At 42.1% G+C, this 12,188-nt stretch overlaps 1 protein-coding gene across 2 annotated transcripts in view; it reads left to right on the forward strand.

Annotated features, from left to right (window-relative positions):
• Positions 1-12,188, forward strand: part of DYNC2LI1 (dynein cytoplasmic 2 light intermediate chain 1) — a 53,073-nt gene that overhangs the window by 1,263 nt on the left and 39,622 nt on the right. Inside the window, exons 2-5 of one of the 2 annotated variants that reach the window (XM_032775031.2) lie at positions 217-334; positions 7,296-7,330; positions 7,855-7,924; positions 10,141-10,229. In XM_032775031.2, the coding sequence (XP_032630922.1) occupies positions 217-334; positions 7,296-7,330; positions 7,855-7,924; positions 10,141-10,229 (312 nt within the window). The remainder of the gene's footprint in view (positions 1-216; positions 335-7,295; positions 7,331-7,854; positions 7,925-10,140; positions 10,230-12,188) is intronic. The other variant, XM_032775037.2, reaches the window with a different exon arrangement.

The raw sequence follows: 12,188 nt of genomic DNA on the forward strand, positions 1-12,188 counted from the left end.
TTCAGGTCTGGAATTGTCTATCATGCCTCTCTGTTCCACAGATTTATTTGTGATTTCTAAGGGGAGTTTCCTTACTGAAGCATAATTAGTTGTGATTAAGGATGTATTAATTTGCAGAGCGAATGCAGTGTTCAAAATCTTCAATTGTCCTTTCAAACCTTAGTGGGAAATATGAATAGGTTTTGTGAAGACATCTTATTTTGTTTTCTCTATTAGTGATACTCTGTGGGATATTGCTAAAGCAGAAGTGGAGAAAAAAGAAAATCTTGAAGGCAATGGAGATGGAGTGGAAGTTTGGGAAAAATCACTACTCTTTATGGGAAACAAAAATGGGGTAACACTGATACTGTGCTTTATTTTATGTGATTTCTGTGCTTTCCTTGAAAAGATTGTATACCACTGAAAACATTTAAAGAGTACATGCAATACCATATCTATTGCAGAAACAAGAAATCTTCCCCAATATGAATCTGTACAGAGGGTTGGCGTTCATGTGCAGAACAATTAGAAATTTTTCATACTATTTACCTCTGACAGCATTTTTTGCCAAAAAATTTCAAATTCTGTGCACAATATTTTAAAATTCTGCAAGTTGTATTTGTCAATAAATAAATGCAGAGGCTCCAGCATAGCAGTGGGAAGCACAGGCCACTGACTTGTGGAAGGTAGGAGATCACACTGTAGCCCCCACCCCTACCCCCTGGACACAGACTTGGCGGTGAGGCTGTACCTGACCCTGCACAAGGCCTGGGCTTGCCCTAGAAACACCTTGGGACGCTGCCGCTCTGCATCAGGCACACCAGGTGTGGGGCAGACAGCTCAACTAGGCAGGATCCAAGTGTGGAGGGCCTCAGTGTGGGGGGATCCAGGTATGTGGTGATAAGATTCTGTGTGGGACAATCAGGGTGCAGGCAGCTCAGTGGGGGGGTCTTGGTGTGGGGGGGGATCTGGATGCACAGAGGCTCGCTGTGGGGATTCCAGGTATAGAGGCAATGGGGCTCTGTAGGGGCTTCCAGGTGAAGGTTGGGGCTCAGTGGAGGGGTCTGGTTTTGGGGGGCTCAGCAGGGTGGGGGTCAGGTGCTGGAGGAGTGAGTCTTGGTGGGGTAGTGGTCTGGGTGCAGCTGGTTGGGGGTCTGGATGTGGGGGTCTGGATGTGGGGGCTCAGGGTGGTGCAGGGGGTGGGACATCAGTGGAGTGTTGAGTGTAGGGAGCCCAGGAGGGGTCTGGATGCAGGGGTGGGGGTCTGGGGCAGGGGGCCCCATTCCTCCAGCATCTAGATGCAGGAGTTGAGGTGCAGTGGAGTGGGGTTCGGGTATTGAGGGCTAAGGAGGTTTTGAATGTACCTGGTGAGGCTTGGCAGCATTGGGTAATGGATGTCCGGATGCATGGGAGTTGGGTGGATGGGGGAGCAGCGCCCAGTACAGTGATCACTCCCCCCCCCAATTGAGGAGCGATGAGGACAGGAAGCAGTGGAGGATGCTAAGCTTCCTGGTGGAGGTTTCTGGGGGTGGGTCTGACAAAGTTCCAGACAATTCTTGCAGAGGAAAAGGAAGGCCTGTTCTCTCCTGCCTCCAGCCCAGCCAGCACTAGCAGCTGGCTCAGGGTAGGAGTCACTGGCTTTGGTTTCCCCAGCTCTGGGGTGATTTCTCTCTCTGCCAGCTGCTCCGGGTGCCTGAAATGATGTATCTGCTCTGTTAGGGAGTGGTGCGTGACTGCTCTTGCAGCTTTCCTTTGCTTCCCTATCAGAAAGTCACTTTTTCTGCGAAAAAGCAAAGAAATCTGCAGGGACATGGATTCAGTGCAAGTGCAGTGGCACAGAATTCCCTCAGGAGTATCTATTTTATGCCTTTTTATTCTGTCAGAAGCTCACTTTTGTGATAGAAATAAGCCAGACTACAACCATTCTTCTTCATCAGAAGCAGGTATAGTTTCATTTAAAAAACAAACAAACCAAAAAAACAACAGACAGAAATACAGTCCTATTTTTTAGCTTCTGACATCTGGTCATATAACACATCCATGCAAAGGTTTTATTGAACACAGAATGTTAAATAGTAAAAGTCTAACTCAAGAGCATTGGTAATCAGTATTATAACTCAAAAAGTGTTTCATCCAACATAGTGGAATTCTATATTGCTCTTCATCTTGTCAGAGAAAGACGAGCAGATCACAGAACTAAGAAATTAATGGTAACTTAAGTACAAGTGGTCATGACTTGATCACATTTATAATGTGCAATAATATGTACATAGTGCTTTAAAAGGGCCAATTTCACTAAGCCAGAAATAATCATGAACCAAATCAGCCAGGAGACCTTAGTCAGAAAAATGTGAATGATAATTGGGAATTGTTCAAGAACACTTTCCTATGTGACTCAAAAGCTACAGTTAAAAATGGCTATATTAGTTAAAAAACCAACCTGGTTTAGAGGGAAAGAAAAGGTAGCTATAAAAATTATAAAGACAAATGGAAGAAAGGGGACGTTGATAGTAATGAATATAAATCGGAAGCTAGGAATTGCAGAAAATTGATACAGGAAGCAAAAGGAAGTAAGGAGGAAGCTATGGCCGGCATAGTTAAGGACAATAAGGAGTTTTTTAAAGTATACTAAGGGCTTGGCTACATTAGAAATTTCAAAGCTCTGCCCCGGCAGCGCTGTGGGAGCGCTGCCATAGCAGCGCTTTGAAGTGTGAGTGTAGTCAGAGCCGCAGCGCTAATGTAGCGCTTTGAAATCTTACAGGTGTAGAGTGCAGCGCTGGGAGCCGCGCTCCCAGCGCTGCCGCCCTGATTACACTGACACTTTACAGCGCTGTATCTTGCAGCGCTCAGGGGGGTGTTTTTTTACACCCCTGAGCGCGAAAGTTGCAGCGCTGTAAAGTGCCAACGTAGCCAAGCCCTAAGAACAAAAAGAATCCTAACAAAGATATTGGTCGATTACTAGATGGAAATGGTAGAATTATAAATAATAATGGAAAAAAGGCAGAAATGTTCAATACATATTTCTGTTCTGTATTTGGGAAAAGAGATTATGTTGTCACAAATGACAACAACCTTTCCATTCCACTAGTATTTCAAGAGTATGGTAAATAGCATCTACTAAAGTTAAACATTTTTATGTCAGCTGGTCTGGATAACTTGCATCCAAGAGTTTTAAAAGAATTGGCAGAAGAGGTCGCCAGGCCATTATTGCAGCTTTTCAGTAAGTCTTTGAACACTGGGGAAGTCCCAGAAGACTGAACAAAAATTAATGGAGTGCCAATATGTAGAGGCCCATGTCCATCCTTCCCCATGAGGCCCAGGGGGAGAGCATCGCTTCTATATTTCTATAAAGCAGGTTTAAAGGGGATTAGCAGCCTAGGGGCTGAGACCCTCAGACAGGATGGAGTGGCAAGCAGTCTAACACTTGATGTCCTGACTCAGGCAGATGGCAGACAAATGCAGGTCTCTTGGCCTAAGGTGGGTAGTCAGTTACCCCAGGGGTGGGGCAGCCGTAGGAGGACTCAGGCCCACTCTACTTCACCAGGTTCCACCCCAGAGCCCTAACAGTGGCAGAGGGCTCCACAACTTGACTACTGTCTGGTTTCCCTGGACTACTTCCTACGATCCCCTCACCAGCTACCTTTATCTTGTGGGATTCCTCCATCTTCCTGGGGTACATAGCTAGCACCAGTTCCAGTCCCAGCAGCTGTTCAGCATCCTTATTGGTTGGCAGTCCCTTCAAGTCCTCAGTGCTCCATAGATCCCTCTTGGGTGCAGGCCCCAGCATTGGACAGGAAGCATCTGTCTCCTTTGTAGGCTCCAGCCCCACTGAACGGCAGGGGCCGCCTTTTCAACTTCCTGCCCCACCTCTCTGCTTCCAACAGGGTGGGAATGGCTTGACTGGCTCTGCCCACTAAGAGGTGGGTTGTGGTTCCTCCCCATCAGGCCAGAGGGAGGCCACACCCCCTCACTATATAATATATTAAAAGGTAAATGGGATGCCCAAATAATTATAAGCCTGTCAGTCTGATATCGACCCTGGGCAAGATAATGGAGTGATGACTGATACAGGACTCAATTAATAAAGAATTAAAGGAGGGTAATATAGTTAATACCAATCAACAGGGGTTGATGGAAAATAGATCCTGTCAAACTAACTTGATACCTTTTTTTTTTTTTTGGATGAGATTACAAATTTGATAAAGGTAATAGTGATGATGTAGTGTACTTAGACTTGTAAGGCATTTGACTTGATACTTCATGACATTTTGTTTAACTAGAATGATATAAAATTAATGTGGCACACCTTAAATGGATTACAAACTGACTAACTGGTGGATCTCAAAATGTAATTGTAAATGGGCAATTGTTATTGATCAGATGTGTTTCCAGTGGGGTCCTGCAGAGATCAGTTTTTGACACCAACACCAGTGGTTCTCAAACTTTTGTACTGGTGACCCCTTTCACAAAGCAAGCCTCTGAGTGTGACCCCCCCCCCCCTTATAAATTATAAAACAGTTTTTTCTAATATATTTAACACCATTAAAATGCCTCTGGCTGCAAAAGCACGGTTTGGGTGGAGGCTGACAGCTCGCGACCCCCCATGTAATAACCTCCAACCCCCTGAGGGTTCGCAACCCCCAGTTGAGAACCCCTGCCTATACTATTAAACATTTTAATAATAACCTGGAAAAAGACAAAAATCATAACCCTGATAAAGTTTGCAGTCAACATAAAACTTGAGGAAGTGTTAAATATATGAAGAGGAAAGCACTTATACAGAGTGATCTGGATCCTTGGGAAGTTGGTGTGGTCATAAACAGATAGCTAAAAGGTAATGTTCTTTACTGTAAAGGGTTAACAAAGGAACCAAACACCTGACCACGGGACCAATCAGAAACCAGATTTACAAAGCTCAGGGAGGGAATTTTGGGTGTGTGTCCCTTGTGTGTGTCTTTTGTCTTCTCTGGGCTATGAGAGGGATCCTTTCTATCTTCAACCTCTAATCTTCAGTTTCCAAAGTTGTGAGTACAAAGGAGAAAAACAATAGGCTTTTATTGTTTTTTTGTAGTTACATGTGTGTAGTTGCTGGGATGTTAAATGGTATTTCTTTTGAATTAATGCTGTATTCATTATTTTATTTTACTGCAATTGCCGCTTGTAATATTGTTGATCTGATACAGAGAATAGTTTTTATGTCTTTTCTTTCTTTTATATAAAGCTTTTCTTTTTAAAACCTGTTGATTTCTTTCTAAGTGAGGCTCTAGGGACAGAAGCATGCTGCCAGGATTATGGTCTCTCAGGGCAAGACGGGATGGGGAAAGAAGAGAGAGGGGAAGGTACATTGCCTCTCGTTTTTTGTAATTCAAGGAGTTTAAATACAGTATCTTCCTCCAGGATAACCCAGGAGGGGAAGCCTGGGAGGAATAAAGAGAAGACAAGGGAAGGGGGGTTATTTCCCTTTGTGGTAAGACTCAGAACATCGATCGGGGTCCCTAGGTTTTGAGGAGACCAGAGTGAGCCAAACACTGGAAATTTTTGGCTGGTGGCAGCGCTATCAGATCCAAGCTGGTAATTAAGCTTGGAGGTTTCATGCAGACACCCACATTTTGGACTCTAAGGTTCAGAATTAGGAATTATGCTTATGATAGGGCGCAAGCAAACAATGTATGTTTCAATACAGCTAAAGGTATAAATCTAAGAACAAAGAATGTAGGCCATACTTATGAGATTGGGGCGCTTTCCTGGGAAGCAGTAAATTTTATAAAAGATTTCAGGGTCGTGGTGGATAATCATCTGAACAAGGGCTGCCAGTGTGATGCTGTGGCCAAAAGAGCTAATGCGATCTTTAGCTGCCTGAAGAGGGGAATCTTGAGTAAGAGTAGAGAGACTGTTTTACCTCTCTGTACTTGGCACTGGTGTGACCACTGCTGCAATATGTTGAATTCTGATGTCCACAATTAAAGAAGGATGTTCATAAATTGTGGAAGGTTCAGAAAAGAGGCAAGAGAATGAATGATTAAAAGGATTAGAAAATATGTCTTACAGTAACAGACTAAAGCTTAAGAAAGAGGCTAGGGAGACTTGGTCACAGTCTGTAAGTATTTATATGTGAAACAAATATTTAATAATAGGCTCTTCAATCTAACAGAGAAAGGAATAATACAGTTCAATGGCTGGAAGTTGAAGCTAAACAAATTCAGTCTGGAAATAAGGCACGTATTTTTAACAGTGAGAGTAATTAACCATTGGAACACCAAGGGTTGTGGTGGATTCTCCATCACCAACAGTTTTTAAATCAAGATTGGATCTTTTTCTAAAAGAGATGCTCTAGGAATTATTTTGGGGACATTTCATGGCCTGTGTTATATGGGAGGCCAGACTAAATTTTCACAATCACCCCTTCTGGCTTTAGAATCTGTGAATCTATATAGACTCTGGGATCCTGATAAAACTTATATCCATGCTTAATTTTATTCATGTTTGAGGTCTCTATGACTCCAATGGGACATAAATTTAAGCATATAAATAAGTGTTTGGAGAATCAGGGTCTTAGACTGGATACTGGAGTTCATAACATTGATCCACTGTCTCTTATGCTTACTCAATTGCTTCTCCTCTTTCTTCCCACTTTTTTTCTTGATAACTATTTGTTGGAAGTATAAATAAGTCAGAACTTGCCTTTTTATCTTTCTAAGTGAATTGAAGCATACGTGTGTTTTATTATTACTGCAGAGAAGCATGGCATAGTGCAACATGTAATCTTGTATAAGCATTAAAAATAGATAAATGGGTTTTGCAGATTTATAAAAAAATAGGGAAGAAACTTTACAAGTGCTAGGACCTTTTTTAAATTAGACTGACCTAACTTGGAATCTGAATCCGAATAGTGCAGAGACATGCTGTTTAACTGTGTTATTTCATGCATTCGTTTTACTTCCATCTCAATTATGATTTACACATATTCACTGGAAACCAATCATTAGATTAACTTGTTCTTAGCAATTGACAGCAGTTAAACTGTTTAACACGGTTGGCCAGACTGATCACTAATGTATTGTCTGATTTTAGGTATCCTGTATTTGTCATATCCAGCAATTTATTATAATTATGTTAATAGCAGTGTAGCTACATTCTGATAGAAAGTAGGCACTTAACTTTCTAGTAATCAGACTACAAATGACTGCATAAGTTTACAGTTTTCAGATGCATTCTTTTAATCATTCCAATAATAAAGCATTATAGTACATACAATTATATAACTTTTATGCTTTAATGACATTGCAGTAGTGTTCTTCATTGTTTTTAATTTCCAGGGAAAGACTACTATTATACTGAGGTGTCTTGACAGGTATGTGTTAAGTTTTGAAAAGTATTTTGCATCTCTGGGAGTAATAGCAACAATATTTTTCTAGTAGTCTTACAGAGAATATTATGTGCCAGTAAAAGAAAGTTATTGTGTAAAAATATGGATGGCGAGTAGTTTAAATTTTCTCGCTAGTGACGTGATGCATGATTTGTGAATGGTTAAAGCTATCTAAATATCTTTAATGTGTTAGTAAAACATTTTGGCATTTGGAGCTGGATTTCTAGAGTGCTGTCACTGGTATTTTGAGTGCTCAGTCACAGTATGCGTGTGCACAGTTTTGAAAATTTGGTCCTCTGTGTCCCTTTTGATATCGATTAAGGAACTAGCACACCTGCTGTCTGTCTTGAGTTATTCTCTTTATATTCCTGTTTTCCCAATATAAATTCTCTACTGTTTGGCTAATAAATCATGTTGAGGTAATGGTAAAAGTTACTGTATATTAAGTACATTCAGAAGATCTTGAAAGAATATATGCAGGTGACGTATACTGTATCTTCATTGGATAGGGATGAAATTCCAAAACCAACATTAGCCTTGGAATATACTTTTGGAAGAAGAGCAAAAGGTCATAACAGAGTGAGTACATGGCAAAAGTACTACAATGTATTTGTTGTATAGCTCATTCATTAGTAAATCCTAACTAGTGACTTTCTCTTTTGACTCAACAATCATCTGCGAGACAGAAAGTATTTCAGTTTGAATTTTACTTCAGTTTTCGGAATGCTTGGCTAGCTTTCGTTTTACATTTTGATCTACAGCATGTTTCTCCTTTACATTGAGAATGGGTGATATTTTGGTCTGTTATATCTTCTCAAATGAAGAGATTGATATCATTCATGAGCAAGGCTGTGTGTATGATGTAATCATGCATGTGTATCCGTGCTTATAATTGCCCATTTTTTCACTTGCCACATAGATTCTAGAGCAAAATTAGGTTCTCATTTCACAAAAAATAAAACAAACACCCACAACAACAATTTTGTCCTAGTGTTTCCAAAGGTAACCTTCAAAATGTGAACTGAATTTAAACCAATGTTGTGGTATCTGATTACAGTCAGCCTGCAGCCATAATCGTGGGAGAAGTATGAACTGCTCTATCAGTCTCGGTGGGTGTTAAAACTGAAATCTAATGATAGTTCAAGCATCAACATTGTTATGTATTTCATGCTGATTGTTTTAGTAGAAACACTGAGCTAATGTGCTTGTCCTTTATTGCATGACAGATTGACAGATAGTGGGACAATGGGGTAGCTAGTTACTGTTGGGTTGTGGGCAATGTTCCCTCTAATTTTTTCCATCCATGTGCGGAATAAATTATGTGCACCAAGGCAATCTGCGGATGTGTGCCATCAATAGAAACAAAAAATCAAGATATAATATATATTTTTAAAAAGTTACCATATGGATAATTACTCCAGCCAGGATAGGTTAGGCATTTTAGAACTCACTGCTCAAAGGAATTAAATTTAAGTGTAAGAGAAATAATAATTATGAAATGCATAGACCAGTCAAAAAACCAAAATAACACACTTTGAAAGAATAAAATTACAGAGAATATATGTGCATTGCAGGAGGTACCAAGAAATAACAGCAACAACATTAATACAAGTATGTGTTGGGAGGTGAGTGTGAAAGACTATGTGTGCGTGTGTGTGAGACACAGAGACTGTATATATGTGTGCTGGTGGCTGGGGAAGTCTCTAAGAGACCCTGCACTGTCTCTTTAAGGCACTCACTCAACCCCGGAAGGCTCATTCAGACCACAGCAGCTCTCCTGCTCCTGAGCCCTATCTCTGATCCCCTGCTCTGCATAGATGGGGTACATGTTGGCAGGAGGGAGGGGGACACCCTCACATCAGCACACACACACCCCGGCTCTGCACAGCCAGCATGAGGGTCCCAGGAGTAGCTGGCCAGGGCTCCAAGGCAGAGGGCAGGAGCAATGTGCTCAAATCAGCAGGGGGAGGGGCTGCTGGATGTGCGTGGCTCTGCTAACCAAGTGCACAGCACTTGAATCGCACCTGGGTAGCTGCCCAACCATGCAGCTTAGAGGGAACACAGGTTCTGGCGTTGGGGACTGAGGAATTCAGGACCCTTTTTGAAATGTTAAATCACCTTATGGACCTGATTCTCCATTGAAGTGTATTTTTAGTTATTTTCAGTGCTACAGAGTGGATTTAAATCACTCCTATAGTGTTTTAAAGCGATTTTATACTTGATATTAGTGTAAATGAATGTACATGGTACAAGGGCTACAGAGAATCAAGTCTTATGTGCTTAAAAGTCCTGTATGCTTCTAACCATTCAATTTCCTCCTCACACAGGTGTACACATCCCTTCTTATTCACACCTAAGATGTTCAGCTGTCTTTGATCCTTCTGTGCCTCTCTAGTCTTTATGTGCTTAAAGTGGTAGGAAGAGGAGGGAGAAGAAAACTCGGCATGACAGGGAAGAAAGAAGGTTTTGGTTGGGAGGCAGGATATCTATGCTGCATAAATAGGAACTTGTCTATATGGGAAGTTAGTGCGGAATAAGCTAGGGTGTGAATTTAAAGTGCAGTAGCTACTCCACACTAACTCCCTGGATAGACAAGCCTTAAGAGATTGTGGCCACATAATTAACTTCTAATTTGACACATAATTCATGGGACAGGCCTCGTGCTATGCTGTGCTCCTGTACTGTGCTCATTGCACATAAGGGACCCTTCTATTGCCATTGTTACAACAACCGGAAACTTCTGATGGTATTACATGGAAATACAGATTTCTAATGCCAAAAAAACTCTTTTTCAGCCAAAAGACATTGCACATTTTTGGGAACTAGGTGGTGGAACCTCATTATTGGACTTGATTTGTATACCAATAACTAATGACAACATAAGGTAAGTGATAAAGACCCCTACAATTTCAGAGTTAATTTTGCTTAAATGAAAACAGAGATTAAATCTCAGCCATTTTGTTGTGGAGAAATTTTCCAAAATGTAAACTGTTTACTAGGTTTGAAAGTTTTTATCAGTGGTTTTTCCTAAAAATCAGTTATGCTTAGTGGTAGAGGGACACCCCAACTGCCACTGATTAACAGCTGTGAGCTCCTTCCTTCCTTCCTTCCTGTAAATGGTCCTGCTTCTCAGCTGTCTCCAGCCATATGGGAAGGTAGCATGTGGAAGGGTGAACTCACCAGCCAATGCATCCCTTCGTTGTTGGGTACAGCATAGCAGGGTTTCCTCCTCTAGCACGGTCTCCTCCTTTAGCACCTCCTGCCAAAGGTTGCTCCAGTCCTGCAGTGGTCGGCCTCTTCTTGTGACTTGGGCCTCCAGCCAAGTCACATATAGTCTCGCCCCTTCCGGGTAACAAAAACAAACAAACAAAATTCCAAAAATGTCTGAACATAAAGCTTCTGTCCCCTCTAGGACTATTCCTCAGCCTATCCTTGAGGCTCTGTCTTCAGTCTCACCCTGGGCTGAACAGTCCTTACATCTGGCTTGTATGCTCCTTCCTTGGGGCTGGCAGGGGATTCCTGTATTAAGCAACTAGGTGTGCTCCTTGAGATAAACTGCTGTTTCCCTGGGCTACTTCTTATCTCCAAGACCTTCATGCTGCTTTCCTGCAGTCTGTGATTAGCACAACCTCTCCTCTGGTTCTCCTGACTACCTCTCTGTGCCTGGCCCGCTCTCCAGGGCTTACCCCATGGATTAATTCTATCCCTGTGGCCTTTTTGTATCTGCCTTCCCAGAGAGAGGGCAATCTTCTCTCTCGAGTTTCTCTGTCCTTAGTCTCTCATATAGCTTTCATTTCCTGTTTTGAAGAAGACCCTGCTCCTTCCCAGCTGGATCTCATAACAGATCAAACCAGACACACATCCATGTGTAGCAAGGGGGGCCAAGGGCTTCTGTTAACCGTTTGTTCATTTATGTGGGGTAGACACCCCATTACATAATTTCATGGAGAGGATGACTAATTTGTAAATAGGGACATAGGAGGTACAGAAGAAGGGACCCAGCCTACTCTCAACTGGACTGTTGAGAAAGCAACTTAAGAGGTGTAGAAAACGGAATATGGCTGTCCAGTCCTGTCAACCTCCAGGAGCAGCATGTTGAAGGATCTGTCTACCGTACAACACCACAGCTGTGCCACTGTAGCGCTTCTGTATAGACACTACCTTTGCTGACAGGAGGGGATCTCCCATTGGCGTAGGTAATCCACCCCCCAAGAATCAGTTGCTAGGTTGACCTAGAGCTGTCTACACCAGGTGTTAGGTCAGCTTAACTAAACTGCTCAGAGGTTGACCTAACTTTTTAGTGTAGACTAGGCCTAAGAGAGCAACATGTTGGAGTGGGAGAGAAAGGTGGACCACACTGAGGAAGGAGAGAGAAATCAATCCATGGAGAGAGAAAAACCTGACCTTAGTGAAGAGGAAGATGGAGTGGTGTGGACCTCATGGAGCTAAAGGAGAGGAAGAGGAAAAAAGATATGAGGTCCCTCTGCAGCTTGAAAGAGGATGAGAGATGAAGTTTCTGAGAGAGGCAGGGGACAAATACCGCAATACAGGGGAGAACAAAGGAAAGAGAATGTGGTGGAAATGGATCAGAAAGAATGGAGTAAGGGCACCAGGAAGAGACAATGTAGTGTGGAAGAGGAGAAAACAGATACAGCTTTTCATATAAAGAACACGAGGAGAGTAAGGAGAAAGGATAATAGGAGAAAAAAGAAAGGGGAATAGAATGATTTAGAATAGAATAAATAGAAGGAAAGAGAAAAATGGATTTTTCAGGTTAGTAAGTTTTATTTAGTGTTTTTTATGTTCTGATATTTTATTGCTGTATTCAACTGGGAGATGTCCC

Source organism: Chelonoidis abingdonii, chromosome 3, assembly GCF_003597395.2.
Source record: "Chelonoidis abingdonii isolate Lonesome George chromosome 3, CheloAbing_2.0, whole genome shotgun sequence".
Classification (NCBI taxonomy): domain Eukaryota; kingdom Metazoa; phylum Chordata; order Testudines; family Testudinidae; genus Chelonoidis; species Chelonoidis abingdonii.